Source organism: Coregonus lavaretus (assembly GCF_964263955.1).
Source record: "Coregonus lavaretus genome assembly, chromosome: 30".
Taxonomy (NCBI): domain Eukaryota; kingdom Metazoa; phylum Chordata; class Actinopteri; order Salmoniformes; family Salmonidae; genus Coregonus; species Coregonus lavaretus.
In genome coordinates this window covers 1,143,225-1,160,186 of record NC_140017.1, presented here as the reverse complement: position 1 = coordinate 1,160,186, position 16,962 = coordinate 1,143,225, and the positions used below count along the sequence as shown (strand labels likewise).

The window sequence follows — 16,962 nt, the reverse complement described above, 5'->3', positions numbered from 1 at the left end:
CACGGATCAGTCGTCCTGGTCCCTTTGCAGAAAAACACCCCCAAAGCATGATGTTTCCACCCCCATGCTTCACAGTAGGTATGGTATGGTGTTCTTTGGATGCAACTCAGCATTCTTTGTCCTCCAAACACGACGAGTTGAGTTTTTACCAAAAAGTTATATTTTGGTTTCATCTGACCATATGACATTCTCCCAATCCTCTTCTGGATCATCCAAATGCACTCTAGCAAATTTCAGATGGGCCTGGACATGTACTGGCTTAAGCAGGGGGACACATCTGCACTGCAGGATTTGAGTCCCTGGCGGCGTAGTGTGTTACTGAATTGTAGGCTTTGTTACTTTGGTCCCAGCTCTCTGCAGGTCATTCACTAGGTCCCCCCGTGTGGTTCTGGGATTTTTGCTTACCGTTCTTGTGATCATTTTGACCCCACGGAGTGAGATCTTGCGTGGAGCCCCAGATCGAGGGAGATTATCAGTGGTCTTGTATGTCTTCCATTTCCTAATAATTGCTCCCACAGTTGATTTATTCAAACCAAGCTGCTTACCTATTGCAGATTCAGTCTTCCCAGCCTGGTGCAGGTCTAACATTTTGTTTCTGGTGTCCTTTGACAGCTCTTTGGTCTTGGCCATAGTGGAGTTTGGAGTGTGACTGTTTGAGGTTGTGGACAGGTGTCTTTTATACTGATAACAAGTTCAAACAGGTGCCATTAATACAGGTAACGAGTGGAGGACAGAGGAGCCTCTTAAAGAAGAAATTACAGGTCTGTGAGAGCCAGAAATCTTGCTTGTTTGTAGGTGACCAAATACTTATTTTCCACCATAATTTGCAAATAAATTCATAAAAAATCCTACAATGTGATTTTCTGGATTTTTTTCCTCAATTTGTCTGTCATAGTTGACGTGTACCTATGATGAAAATTACCGGCCTCTCTCATCTTTTTAAGTGGGAGAACTTGCACAATTGGTGGCTGACTAAATAATTTTTTCCCCACTGTACTTACAGAAGACTAAGAGTTTAGTTGAATTGATTAGATTTTTATCCACAATTGATCAGATTTTTATTCAATGTTGAAAGCACATGGACATTGTTTAATTGTCAATTCCACTGCACAAAAATGTAAACTGACACCAATACCGGTAGCTATGGTCTGAGAGGGATCAAGAAGAATAGAAACTCAGTAACACAACAGCATTGCAATGCCTTATCCAAAAATGTGTTTATTTCATTATCAATTATATCATCCATGATAATGTCAAGGAAATGCAAAATAATACTGGCCAATGCCAAGTGCAAATTATAAAACATAATTAGATGACGTGTACAGTATGTCCCTACTCTTATACGTTAGGGGTAACTTGTCAGATATACTGTAAATGGCTACAGCATTATATGAGTTTAGGAGTGCAGTTTGTATCTGAGGGCACATTAATGATACATTGGAATTCATCATATAAGAATGCACAAGGAGTTCAAGTAGAGTTTGACATGGAAATTGCTTGTCATCGGGATGTAATTGATACGATCATATCAAATATAAGGCCTGGTGAGTGTGATAAGATGAGGTTGGAGTGCATTGTTGGAGTACGATGATACATGATCAGCTTTTCTGATGTCACGTGGGGACTGAGTTGGAGATAATCTTTCGAATTCACAATAGAAAATAAAAAATATAACGTTGGGTGGGGTCAAATAATTGAAAAGTTTTAAATAAATGGCACTTTTCAATTCTTAAATTGGAATGTCAACTCATCTCATAAATAAAGCTGCATTTAAATGGACTTGACCCCCAACCCTGGAGAGAGGAGTTATGGGGAAAGGGGACGAGGGTGCACAGGGGACTGAGGACATGAGACATGGATAGGGGACAGGTTGAACAGAGGAGACCCCCCCCCCCGCCCCCCATTCCCTCTCCCCACCACATCACCACCACGGCCCCGTCCCCAGTTGGCTCTGCAACCAATCGGCGTAGTTGGCCACCCGGGTGTAGACCCCGTAAACCCTCTGGCTCCCACACTCCTCCGGCCCCCCCCATGACACCAGGCCTTGGGCCACCCAGCGCCCGCTTCCAGGGTCCTCCATCACGAACGCCCCCCCGCTGTCCCCCAGGCACGTGTCGCGCCCGCCCTCGTAGAAGCCGGCACAGAACATGTTGTCAGTGATGTTGTAGTTGATGGAGCGTGAGGCATAGCTGGCCTTGCACTCCTCCTGCGCCACCACGGGCAGCTTGACATACTGCAGCACGTCCGACACCATGCCCAGGTCAGAGGAGAGCGCGGCGGTGTCGGTGGCCACAGAGGCGTTGGGGTTGGAGATGCCCCAGCCGGCCACCAGGCCCAGGGTGTTGAGCTGGGGGCTCTGGGGCCTGTCTTTTCCCTGGGGAGGGGGCAGGCAGACGGGCCGCACCAGCTCCCCCACGGGCACCGCCTGACTCAGCTTGACCAAGGCGATGTCGTTGTTGTAGTTGCGAGGGTCGAAGTGAGGGTGGAGGATGACTTGTTCCACCAAGCGGTTGGTGGCGTGTTGCTTGGCACGGACATCGTGCAGGCCCAGGTAGACGCGGATGTGTTCGGGCGCCACAGGCACCACGGTGTCGCCGCGGCGTTGGGAGCGCAGGACGTGAGCGGCGGTGAGGACCCAAGACTCGGAGAGCAGGGCCCCGCTCCCGAACCAGCGGTCCTCCGGGACACGAGACATGTCTTCCACGGTGAAGAGGACCTGCCAGGGGAAGAGACCTGGCACAGCGCTACGCCCCCCGACGATGCGCTTCATCAGTGCTGGGAAGGACTGGGACGGCTCCCCACATGCTGAAACACACAGACACAGCCACACAGAGTGTGAGTTGGACTCATGCTCTCATGATGAGGTAGCCCTGTCTGCAACTTAAAACCAGTGGCACCCTCGGTCCAAGAGATAATTTTTAAATAGTTAATATTGTGGTTTCCTGAACAGGAGACTGGGATTCGGATCCCTACAGATCGGATCCATACACTCTTACTGTAAAAATTCAACAGTTAGGCCTGCAGTAGTGAAGCTTACCTGGTAAACAGGTAGGAGTTTTAGTCCCACGTTCTGAGTTGGTCCACTCTCCCTTCTCCCCACAGGTGTACATAGCTGCACAGACAGTCAATAAATGACATATTTGCATATAAAATGTCAGCATGTGCTCAAATCAGCATAACAAATGAAAGAAACCAGAATGTTTCCTGACTACTTGACTTGATTGGGAAAAACTCTGGGCCCGGTTTCCCAGTAGTGATGGAATTGAGGCTTACGAGTGTTTTAATGATGAATTGTAAAAATAACAGCCATAGATGTCACACCCATTTCCCAAAACACCACGCAGTGCACGAGTTACAAAGTCAAACTTGACTCTGCCATTACAGGAGCTGTCCTGTGCTGAAAATTATTCCAGAAGTAGACTAAAGAGCTCACTGTAAATCTTAAATCCATGTTTTACACAATACACATTTTCCTTCAAGAGAATAAATGTTCTGTAGGCTATTTATTTAAGTGTTTGCATTATATGTTTGCCATGTGTTATGCATTCTAAGGGTTTTCTCATGCTTTTTGTATGCAATGTTTGATTATGTAAATTCTGCATTTCTTCAGTTTGTGTCGACTTTGAGCAAGAACGAATAAAGTCTCAGTCGCCATTAAACAAATATGATGATAATGGTTTTCGTAATTGCTCAACAAATCATTGTAGCCTAATGGCAGGCAGGAATTGAGTTTCAAGTAGGCCTACAGAAATTCTACAATTTCTTTGTATTTGTAATTATTAAGGATCCCCATTAGCTGCTACCAAGGCAGCAACTACTCTTCCTGGGGTCCAGCAACATTAAGGCAGTTATATAAAGTTACAAATATTACATGACATTACATTTCATAACACTTTACCCAATCCATTTAGTATGTTCCCTCAGGCCACTACTCCACTATCACATATCTACAATGCAACATCCATGTGTAGGTGTGTGTAGAGCGCGTGTCTTATCATGTGTATGTGAGTATGTGTGTGTCTCTTCACAGTCCCCGCTGTTCCATAAGGTGTATTTTTATCTGTTTTATGGACAAACTTCTCCCCATCTTAACTACTACTTTATCAACATGTTTTGACCATGACAGTTTACAATCCAGGGTTACTCCAAGCAGTTTAGTTACCTCAACTTGCTCAATTTCCACATTATGTACTACAAGATTTAGTTGAGGTTTATGGTTTAGTGAATGATTTGCCCCAAATACAATGCTTTTAGTTTTTGAAATATTTAGGACTAACTTATTACTTGCCACCCATTCTGAAACTAACTGCAGCTCTTTATTAAGTGTTGCAGTGATTTAACTTGCTGTAGTAGCTGACGTGTATAGTGTTGAGTCATCTGCATACATAGCCACACTGGCTTTACTCAAGCCCAGTTGCATGTCATTAGTAAAGATTGAAAAAAGTAAGGGGCCTAGACAGCTGCCCTGGGGAATTCCTGATTCTACCTGGATTATGTTAGAGAGGCTAAATAATTAAACATGTTAAGCGACGTTGCCATAGACCTAATATAGAGGGCTTACACCTAGCAACCACACCAGGCGTATTGTTGGAAGACCAGAGTCAGTTTGGTGGAAGTCCTCTGATCGTCCACATGGCTGGCTGCATTTTGCTACCACCAGAAACTTCGCGAAGATTACCCATTGTTAAATTTTTCTAAGGACCCAGAAAACAGAGGCAGTGGGAGAACCTATTCAAGTAAGTAGAATAAATGTTTTAAGGATTTTTAAAAACAATGTATTATTAGCTACAGGAACTTAATGTTCAGGCTAACTCAAATGAGCTGCTAACGTAATGTTTGCTAGCTAGCTTTGCATACTGTATAGCTAGCTAAGTTAATTAAATATCACCAGCTAGCTAACTTAATATTAGCTAGTTAGTATTTATTGTTGTAACTTGAAATTCATTTGTAGCTAGGTAGCTAGCTAACAGCCATGGAAGAGTTCCAGCTGTCACAGAATGGAGAGTAGGCTACTCTGGATAGGACAGGTACCTTTGTGGGAGGACATTATGAAAAGATTATCCAGTTCCAGTCCCTAACGAGAAAAACTGAGGACAAATAAATACAGCAACATAATATTCAGTGCTGTCTAATTTGAGTATAAAGCAGCCTGTGTCTTTGTGATGTTTTCTGTCCTCGGATACAGAGAGCTGTGAAACCCTGTCTGCGTCTGCAGATGAAGAGGTCCCAATGAATGTCCCAAGAGAATAAGGGTACATCCTTGTACACCATGAGTTATATGTGTACCTATGTTAGCATATATATATTTTAAAAAAAACAAATATACAGTTTTAAAGTCACGCACAATGTGTAAACCTATTACAACTGGAGCAGGCCAACCCTGCTGGGTGTGCGGGCTTCTGTTCCAGCCCAGCACTAACACACCAGATTCAATTTATCAAACCTAATTAGTTGATAATTAAGTGTGCTATTGCTGGGCTGGAATAGAAGTCTGCTCACCCAGCAGATCAGGGATCAGTGGAGCAATGTTGGCCACCTCTGGTATGGACTAAAATGGACTCTCCAATTAGTTGTTTTGATTGTCACTCGTTTTTTCAGGATGTCAGCCATGTGAAACCATTTTGCAGCTGATAATGGCATGCAACGCCAATGCAGCCATATGCCTACAGCACTGGTTACCAAGTCCAGTCCTTGAGTAACCCCAACAGCACACATTTTTGTTGTAGCCCCGGACAAACAGACCTGATTCAAATCATTGAGGGGCTGATGATTAGTTGACAAGATCAGGTGTGCTTGTCTGGGGCTACAATAAAAATGTGTACTGTTGGGGTTACTCATGGACTGGAGTTGGGAACCACTGACCTACAGTATGATGGCATTTGCCTTATGGCCATTTGCAATGCACCCCTTGACATTGTGCATCTGAAGCAGAGAATACCTTTACTCACACATTGTTCACAAAGTGTTGAGCTGTATGTTCTCAATTTAAAAACGATACCAGTAGACAACATATGTGAGGCTAATCATTATACTAGATTTTGAACATGCCTTGTGCTGACATCAAACCCTTGTAATCTAGGTAGTGAAATGTCTGGAAGCAGGAGATGATGGGCTCCTTAATTTAAAACATACACACAACTACTACTACCAAGTTCAATGCCAGATACCTTTCTCCCAGAAGGTCTCAGTGGCACTTGGAGGTGCCACTGTGATCATGAAGATGGTTTGTCTAAGACTAGCACAATTACATTGTCTATGTTAAATGTGTTTAAATTATAAAGAAAGAATAGTTAGGCTATAAGAAATACATTTTATTCAATGGGGAATGGCAAAGCAGAGATGACACACAAAATAATGTTAATTTCACCCATACAACAATATAGCCTATTATTGAAGTACAGTATGTTTACAATATCATAAACAATAGTCTTTTACATGTTGTTCCAAATTACATTTTATATATTCATACAGTTTAAGGGGGCACTTTTGTCATGACGACCATGTAAAGGTGCTTTGTACTCAAATGGCACAACAGAATCATTTAGATTGACCAAAGCACAGCATATTACAACCATCTTGTGTAACTGAGGGATGTCTCCTTTGATATCTTTCACAGTAGTAAACTGCTGCAGCATTGCTCATCTTCACAGTGGGAATCCAGTCGACATGGGTGTCTTGATAGAGGTCAGCTGGTGAACCTACAGTACATAAACAAATGAAAAGCACAGCTGATATTAGAATTTATTGTAACTTCATTAGGTCACCTAGACCATCAGGGCTCTTGATTGTTTGGTTGTGTTTAATTCATTCAGGTGTTTTAGTGTTATATAAATATTCAATCTATTGCTGGAACAACTAATAGTCAACACAGCAGGTGGTTCTATCCCATTGAGGCCTTTGTCCTATGCTGTAATGTCCATACATTTCCCCTCCTCTTATGAATAAAGTTCTCAACAAATGATCATTGGGTCAGTACCATTGGAGTTTTCTTAGACAATAATATCCTCCTCCAGGCTATATGGACGTCATATTGTAGAATTTGTGCCTCCTCTTTTCATGGTCATGGCTAGAAGGATCCAGCTTTTCAAATTCGACTTTTCGTAGCAGCTTACGAGAAATTACACAGCAGGTTAAGAGAATTAGGTTAAGGTTAGGAAAATGTTCAGTTAAAATGCTAAAACATGATACTTTTAACATTAATTTGACAAAAGCTGGATCCCTTCTAGCCATGACCCCTTTTCATAAGCCTAGATTGCATGGTTGCATTCAAGAAAATGTTGTTTTATTGATCTGTTGTCAGTGTCAGCAAAGTAGACCCAGGCTACCGTCATCTTATAAAATACTCTGCTAATGTCTCCAGTCATATAAAGTGTAGTAGAAGTGTATGAAATGTTTATCAAAGATAAGAAACGTCTCTGATATAGCCTATAGGCCTATGCCACTACGCACTCATTAATAGCCTAAATTATAACTATCCAATCTACTCACCACAATAGGAATAGCAGGCTTACATTAGTCTGCAAATGCCATGATAGATGCATGCAATCCTTTTTATGGTTAAAAAATTGATTACCAAAAACTTGAAACTCACGCGCCACCTATGTAAGAGACATGCAAATAGCTAGACTACAAGTTATCTAGCTAGCTAATGTTGGCTAACTTAGTCTTGTTCTTAATGCCTGTTTAGCATAACAGCTAAACTAAACCAAAAATCTAATCAGACTTACCAGTGGGTTCAGGTCTTGACGGGCACAAAGGTTTCTTTGCTTTTCTGACAGTTCTTTAGTCTTAACTCCTTGTTGTTTCATGATTGCGGGTAATCTGTAAAAAATAAAAAATAATCCCGTTGTCTTTCCTGCTTTGTTAGAGCAGCCAAATACTGCATAGAAATTGACCGTGGTGATGAATCAACTAGTTTTAGGCCTGTTATCATGCAGCATAGGGTAGCCACTCGGCTGTAGTTGTCAAAATAATTGATGGCCACCAGGAGGCGTCATAAGTCAACTGGCAACCTTCTATGTTGACCTTTAGGTTATTGGTTAGGCTACAGTGAAATGTATGAGCTTTCATTTAATAGTAGCCTACAGGCCTAATACACGAATATTGAAGCGGCTCAAGTGTAGCCTAATCCAATGGTTTAATACTAGGTAGGTCTATCGATTGCACATACATATGAAAGTAATGTCAATATGTAGCACCAATCTAGCAATCATATAATTTGGTGCATTTTACAATTTGGTGCATCTCGGTTTTCATAAAAATAAAATGGTATCCTTGCTTCCCTTGTTTATAACATTGCAAACTTTTTAGGCTATTTATATTTAACTATGAAGTCACAGAGAGACAGATAAACATATTCAATGAGATCTAACGACGCACCTAGCTGTTCTAAGAGTGGTCTGAGACAGGCGTTATATTCAGAGCGTTTTCAAGTGCAACATTAATAAAGACGATTTTCGGAAGCAGAAACCTAAAGATGCCCTTATGAAGGTTATAACGATGAAATTAGCTTTAAGATACATTTTGGAAACCGGGCCCTAGCTCTTATAGGGCCCAGAGTTTTTCCTGGTCAGGTCGCATGGTCAAGAAAACTTTGGGCCCTATGACGGGAACATACTGTTGATCTTGGGGTGAATCTGGTACATGGACTCCCTGCAGGTGTACTGGATTATAGAACCGAACAGGGTGCTGTTGCCGGGGCTCTCGAAGATGACATCACCCATGGCAACCTCCCCAGGAGTCCCACAATCCACCACTGAGAGAGGAAGGAGAGGAAAAAGAGTTAATGATATTTAATCAGGTTTGATCAGTATTAGTAAGTATGGTTTGGAGAAATGGATCTACAACTGGACACGGGTTAAAGAGCAAAGTTGGGACATGAGCGGCACACACATGAAAATCATTGGATGGGCGGATATAATTTATACTCCATGTACTTGATAATATTAATGATATTTTTATTTTATCCCTTTTTCTCCCCAATATCCAATTGGTAGTTACAGTCTTGTCCCATCGACTCCCGAGTGGCGCAGTGGTCTAAGGCACTGCATCGCAGTGCTAGCTGTGCCACTAGAGATCCTGGTTCGAATCCAGGCTCTGTCGTAGCCGGCCGCGACTGGGAGACCCATGGGGCGGCGCGCACAATTGGCCCAGCGTCGTCCAGGGTAGGGGAGGGAATGGCCGGCAGGGGATATAGCTCAGTTGATAGAGCATGGCGTTTGCAACGCCAGGGTTGTGGGTTTGATAAAATAATGTATGCACTAACTCTAAGTCGCTCTGGATAAGAGCGTCTGCTAAATGACTAAAATGTAAATGTACGGACTTGGGAGAGGCGAAGGTTGGGAGCCATGCGTCCTCCGAAACACGACCCTGCCAAGCCGCACTGCTTCTTGACACACCGCTCGCTTAACCCAGAAGCCAGCCGCACCAACGTGTCAGAGGAAACACCGTACAACTGGCCACTGTGTCAGCGTGCATGCGCCCGCCCTGCCACAGGAGTCGCTAGAGCTCGATGGGACAAGGACATCCCAGCCGGCCAAACCCTCCCCTAACCCGGACGACGCAGGGCCAATTGTGCGCCGCCTCATCGGTCTGCTGGTCGCGGCCGGCTGCGACACAACCTGGGATCGAACCCAGGTCTGTAGTGACGCCTCAAGCACTGTGATGCAGTTCCTTAGACCGCTGTGCCACTATTTTTTTTTTTAATGACTATTCAGGGTTCTCAATTATTTTTTTACCCAATCAGTCCCACCGCGACGCCGGCGCGATTTGAACTTCCAACCCTCTCTAAACATTGTGTGTTTGAGCTAAAGACTTATGGTTTATACCATTGGATTTGGATTTCTTTTGCATCCATTGGTACCAATCATTAGTCTGTGTGATTAACGGGGGCTGAGCTAGAGTGGTGTTTGTGAGACGAGGGCGGATCCCGAAGGGGCCCGGGGCTGGGTATTTTGACAAAAACGTCTGTAGAGTCCAAATGGTTTGTGCTACAAACTATTAATGAAAAGCTGAGACTCTCACGAACATGCACATGTAACATGTTTTGCTCTATGACGCTCACAAGGTACACAAGAGTCATTAGAAGGTAAGGGGTTCTTCTATATAGATCATAGGAAATCCAAGGACATAGTGTCTATAATACTGTATTAAGCTGACATTGTTGCTGTCACAAACTCCAAACTTCACACAGTTGTCACTGACTAGTTGGATATTAATTTTCCAATGAGCAAACCATTTCTGTACTTTTTATCAGGTTTTTGCTTTGACAGACAAAAAAAAAAAAAAAAAAAAAACGAATGTAACTGTTTATTTCAATTTTTTTGGTGTTCTACTTGTAGCCCTGGTTATCCTGAAAAGAAAATAGTAAAACACTTTGTGAGGCTAAATATAAGGGCTGATAAATGAAGGTCAGATAAATTAAAAGCTCAGTCATTTTCTTTTTCTATTTTCACAGCCAGTCCACAAGGTGGCGCAGTGCCTCTCTTTGGGGAGAACCCAGACTATTACAGACTACTGAAAGGATGGGAGTCTGATGATCACCAATAAAATGACTAATAGAAGAGAGATAAGCAAATGGGAAAAGGCATTGTTTGTGGCACTGTACCTCACTGTAATTCAGTCGACCATAGAGGTCGCGGATTCTCCATATGGCTTCTCTTTCTGCGCTGACATTCTATGTTCTATGTTCGAGGCTGTGGTTCTTCGATTCAATTTGTATTACAGTGAAACAAACACAAACAGAAAGATTCCAGGCAGGTACCAGAGTTTATTGCAGTTTGTGATGTCACACTCCATAGTCAACAGTACAGTGTGATGAGAGAGACAAGGGGAAAAGATTCCTTATGACTTTCTATAATTGCTCTTCTCGCCAATGCTATAACCTGGTAATCTAGAGAAGCACTGAATTTAAAGACACTGGTTGGTTGGCCATGTGATGATGTCACTGCATGGCTCTAGTCCAGTATTTGATTTCTTAGAATGCTGGGCAGAGATCGACGGCTCCTCCGAGATTCCATTTCTGGAAGGCGGTGGATGAGAGGAGTAGGGAAAGAGGGAGAGAGAGAGGAAGCAGAGAAAGAGGGAGAATATGGAGGGAGGGAAAGAGGAGACAGAGTGCTGTACAATGCAAATATATACACAGGGGCAGTATACAATGAAAGTACCTGGCAGTTCCTACGTGATATAGAGGCCTCATTAAACATTAAATTAATATTGGATTGAAATCCAATCTGTGCTGAACCAAATTCAACAACATACAACACACACAAATGCGGACAGGCAGGCAGGCAGGCACGGACACACACACACACACACACACTCATCCAAGCTTTATCACTTCTTACTTTTACAAAGTGGGACAGAGCTGTTCCATGAGCCGTCTTTCTGACACTCGATCTGAAAGTGCTCGAGTTCCTCTCCATCCTTTCAGAAAGAAAGAGAAAAGAGGGAGGAAACATTAAATTAATCAACAGACTGCAGACTTAACATATCCAGACCAATTCAATAAAGCTCTCTCTCTCCACAAATAAGTCTCCAAACAATACTTTAAATTGCCAAACGGCACCAGAACATCAAGATGAAATGTATTTTGAATTTTGTTCGAGCAATACGGTGCATTAAAACTAAAAGCAGATTTACCTAGCTCGGTGGAGACCCTAGGAACCTCAATCCTGTGAACGGGTTAGGCAACGCAGGTGTCTATACTTCAATAGCAAAGTTAGATAAGACGGAAGATTATGAAGTAGGGCCTTGTAAACAAAAAGGGAGTAATGTAGAGATCTACAGGTCTTTAGCGAAGGCCAACCAACCTTTTGATACAGGATGCAGTAATGAGTATCAAAACTGTCACCTGTATCAAAACAAAGGGCGCTATGGTAGATGGCATCCAAAGGTTTAAGAGTAGTAGCAGCTGCACTTTGATAAATAATATCACCATATTCAAGAACAGATAAAAAGGTTGACTGAATAATCTGCTTCCTACTGCTTAGAGATAGATTTTTCTACAGAAACAGATCATAGCTTCTTATCCAGCTCATCTACATGTTTTTTAAACATCAAATCCATATAAATTCAAAATGCCTAAATATCTACATGCTAGAACACGTTCGATTTGAGAACCATCTAATGAGTGAACATTCTTATGAGAGTTTAAAAACAACATGTATTTAGTTTTGCCAGTATTTAGCAAAAGTTTTAAATCAGCAAGGGATTCCTGCATAGCTTTAAAATCTGACTGTAGTTTTGACACAACCAGATCAACAGTCGGGGTAATAGCATGTATAATAGTATCATCCCCGCATATAGATTAAGTTTTTTTTAAATTACAGATTGACCAATGGCGTTTATATAAATAGTGAAGAAAACAGGTCCTAAAATCAACCCGTGGTACACCTTTATGTACATCAAGACATTCAGACCTAACCCCATCAATCACGATGGCCTGAGTTCTATCACTAAGATAATCATGAAACCATAAACAGGCGTCAGAGCTCAGGCCTATCGAGGACAACTTATTCAATAAATATAGCATGATCAACAGTATCAAAAGCTTTTGACAGGTCCACAAACAAAGCAGGACATTTCATTTTAGTGTCTGAAGCATTGACAAGATCATTAAGAGGTAAAGTGGTAGCTGTAAAAGTGCTATGCCCAGGCCTAAAACCTGATTGGTTTACATTCAAAATACATTTCTCAGATAAAAAAAGAGCAAAGTTGTACATTTACCTAAGTTTCAAGAATCTTAGCTAGACAAGGAAGCCTTGAAATGGGGTGAAAATTATTACAATCACTACTATCCCAGCCCTTATGGAGTGGCAGCACAGTGATTTCCATTATTTTAGAATACTTCCTGATAACAATGTTAAATAAATATTTTATTTTTATTGGCCAGTCTGAGATATGGCTTTTTCTTTGCAACTCTGCCTAGAAGGTCAGCATCCCGGAGTCGCCTCTTCACTGATGACGTTGAGACTGGTGTTTTGCGGGTACTATTTAATGAAGCTGCCAGTTGAGGACCTGTGAGGCATCTGTTTCTCAAACTAGACACACTATTTGTCCTCTTGCTCAGTTGTGCACCGGGGCCTCCCACTCCTCTTTCTATTCTGGTTAGAGCCAGTTTGTGCTGTTCTGTGAAGGGAGTAGTACACAGCGTTGTACGAGATCTTCAGTTTCTTGGCAATTTCTCGCATGGAATAGCCTTCATTTCTCAGAACAAGAATAGACTGACAAGTTTCAGAAGAAAGTTATTTGTTTCTGGCCATTTTGAGCCTGTAATCGAACCCACAATTGCTGATGCTCCAGATACTCAACTAGTCTCAAGAAGACCAGTTTTATTGCTTCTTTAAATCAGCACAACAGTTTTCATCTGTGCTAACAATAATTGCAAAAGGGATTTCTAATGATAAATTAGCCTTTTAAAATGATAAACTTGGATTAGCAAACACAACGTGCCATTGGAACACAGGACTGATGGTTGCTGATAATGGGCCTCTGTACGCCTATGTAGTTATTCCATAAAAAATCTGCCGTTTCCAGCTACAATAGCCATTTACAACATTAACAATGTCAACACTGTATTTCTGATCAACTTTATGTTATTTTAATGGACAAAAAAATTTCATTTCTTTCGAAAACAAGGACATTTCTAAGTGACCCCAAACGTTTGAACGGTAGTGTATATACATATACAGTGGGGGAAAAAAGTATTTAGTCAGCCACCAATTGTGCAAGTTCTCCCACTTAAAAAGATGAGAGAGGCCTGTAAATTTCATCATAGGTACACGTCAACTATGACAGACAAAATGAGAAAAAGAAATCCAGAAAATCACATTGTAGGATTTTTAATGAATTTATTTGCAAATTATGGTGGAAAATAAGTATTTGGTCAACAACAAAAGTTTCTCAATACTTTGTTATATACCCTTTGTTGGCAATGACACAGGTCAAACGTTTTCTGTAAGTCTTCACAAGGTTTTCACACACTGTTGCTGGTATTTTTGCCCATTCCTCCATGCAGATCTCCTCTAGAGCAGTGATGTTTTGGGGCTGTCGCTGGGCAACACGTACTTTCAACTCCCTCCAAATATTTTCTATGGGGTTGAGATCTGGAGACTGGCTAGGCCACTCCAGGACCTTGAAATGCTTCTTACGAAGCCACTCCTTCGTTGCCTGGGCGGTGTGTTTGGGATCATTGTCATGCTGAAAGACCCAGCCACGTTTCATCTTCCATGCCCTTGCTGATGGAAGGAGGTTTTCACTCAAAATCTCACGATACATGGCACCACTCATTCTTTCCTTTACACGGATCAGTCGTCCTGGTCCCTTTGCAGAAAAACAGCCCCAAAGCATGATGTTTCCACCCTCATGCTTCACAGTAGGTATGGTGTTCTTTGGATGTAACTCAGCATTCTTTGTCCTCCAAACACGACGAGTTGGGTTTTTACCAAAAAGTTCTATTTTGGTTTCATCTGACCATACGACATTCTCCCAATCCTCTTCTGGATCATCCAAATGCACTCTAGCAAACTTCAGACGGGCCTGGATATGTACTGGCTTAAGCAGGGGGACACGTCTGGCACTGCAGGATTTGAGTCCCTGGCGGCGTAGTGTGTTACTGATGGTAGGCTTTGTTACTTTGGTCCCAGCTCTCTGCAGCTCATTCACTAGGTCCCCCCGTGTGGTTCTGGGATTTTTGCTCACCGTTCTTGTGATCATTTTGACCCCACGGGGTGAGATCTTGCGTGGAGCCCCAGATCGAGGGAGATTATCAGTGGTCTTGTATGTCTTCCATTTCCTAATAATTGCTCCCACAGTTGATTTCTTCAAACCAAGCTGCTTACCTATTGCAGATTCAGTCTTCCCAGCCTGGTGCAGGTCTACAATTTTGTTTCTGGTGTCCTTTGACAGCTCTTTGGTCTTGGCCATAGTGGAGTTTGGAGTGTGACTGTTTGAGGTTGTGGACAGGTGTCTTTTATACTGATAACAAGTTCAAACAGGTGCCATTAATACAGGTAACGAGTGGAGGACAGAGGAGCCTCTTAAAGAAGAAGTCTTGCTTGTTTGTAGGTGACCAAATACTTATTTTCCACCATAATTTGCAAATGAATTCATAAAAAATCCTACAATGTGATTTTCTGGATATTTTTTTCTCAATTTGTCTGTCATAGTTGATGTGTACCTATTATGAAAATTACAGGCCTCTCTCATCTTTTTAAGTGGGAGAACTTGCACAATTGGTGGCTGACTAAATACTTTTTTCCCCCACTGTATACACACACACACACACACACACACACACACACACACACACACACACACACACACACACACATTTACAGTGAGGGAAAAAAGTATTTGACCCCTGCTGATTTTGTACGTTTGCCCACTGACAAAGACATGATCAGTCTATAATTTTAATTGTAGGTTTATTTGAACAGTGAGAGACAGAATAACAACAAAAAAATCCAGAAAAACACATGTCAAAAATGAGGGAAATAAGTATTTGACCCCTCTGCAAAACATTACTTAGTACTTGGTGGCAAAACCCTTGTTGGCAATCACAGAGGTCAGATGTTTCTTGCAGTTGGCCACCAGGTTTGCACACATCTCAGGAGGGATTTTGTCCCACTCCTCTTTGCAGATCTTCTCCAAGTCATTAAGGTTTCGAGGCTGACGTTTGGCAACTCGAACCTTCAGCTCCCTCCACAGATTTTCTATGGGATTAAGGTCTGGAGACTGGCTAGGCCACTCCAGGACCTTAATGTGCTTCTAATTGAGCCACTCCTTTGTTGCCTTGGCCGTGTGTTTTGGGTCATTGTCATGCTGGAATACCCATCCACGACCCATTTCCAATGCCCTGGCTGAGGGAAGGAGGTTCTCACCCAAGATTTGACGGTACATGGCCCCGTCCATCGTCCCTTTGATGCGGTGAAGTTGTCCTTCCCCTTAGCAGAAAAACACCCCCAAAGTATAATGTTTCCACCTCCATGTTTGACGGTGGGGATGGTGTTCTTGGGGTCCTCCTCCTCCAAACACGGCGAGTTGAGTTGATGCCAAAGAGCTCCATTTTGGTCTCATCTGACCACAACACTTTCACCCAGTTCTCCTCTGAATCATTCAGATGTACATTGGCAAACTTCAGACGGGCCTGTATATGTGCTTTCTTGAGCAGGGGGACCTTGCGGGCGCTGCAGGATTTCAGTCCTTCACGGCATGGTGTGTTACCAATTGTTTTCTTGGTGACTACGGTCCCAGCTGCCTTGAGATCATTGACAAGATCCTCCTGTGTAGTTCTGGGCTGATTCCTCACCGTTCTCATGATCATTGCAACTCCACGAGGTGAGATCTTGCATGGAGTCCCAGGCAGAGGGAGATTGACAGTTATTTCGTGTTTCTTCCATTTGCGAATAATCGCACCAACTATTGTCACCTTCTCACGAAGCTGCTTGGCGATGGTCTTGTAGCCCATTCCAGCCTTGTGTAGATCTACAATCTTGTCTTTGACATCCTTGGAGAGCTCTTTGGTCTTGGAATTTGGAATCGTATTGATTGATTGCTTCTGTGGACAGGTGTCTTTTATACAGGTAACAAACTGAGATTAGGAGCACTCCCTTTAAGAGTGTGCTCCTAATCTCAGCTCGTTACCTGTATAAAAGACACCTGGGAGCCAGAAATCTTTCTGATTGAGAGAGGGTCAAATACTTATTTCCCTCATTAAAATGCAAATCAATTTATAACATTTTTTACATGCATTTCTCTGGATTTTCTTGTTGTTATTCTGTCTCTCGCTGTTCAAATAAACCTACCATTAAAATTATAGAATGATCATTTCTTTGTCAGTGGGCAAACATACAAAATCAGCAGGGGATCAAATACTTTTTTCCCTCACTGTATATATATATATATATATATATATATATATATATATATATATATATATATATATATATATATATATATATA

The 16,962-nt window shown here is 42.3% G+C and overlaps 1 protein-coding gene across 1 annotated transcript in view; it reads right to left on the bottom strand.

The window, feature by feature from the left end:
* Positions 1–1,921: 1,921 nt before the first annotated feature.
* masp1 (MBL associated serine protease 1) overlaps positions 1,922–16,962 on the bottom strand; it is a gene marked incomplete at its 3' end in the record, with an annotated part of 53,912 nt that continues 38,871 nt past the window's right edge. Inside the window, exons 8-11 of the mRNA XM_084148337.1 lie at positions 11,346–11,424; positions 8,618–8,755; positions 3,038–3,112; positions 1,922–2,805 (exon numbers count right to left, since the gene is read on the bottom strand). Coding sequence (XP_084004463.1) covers positions 1,922–2,805; positions 3,038–3,112; positions 8,618–8,755; positions 11,346–11,424 — 1,176 coding nt within the window. The remainder of the gene's footprint in view (positions 2,806–3,037; positions 3,113–8,617; positions 8,756–11,345; positions 11,425–16,962) is intronic.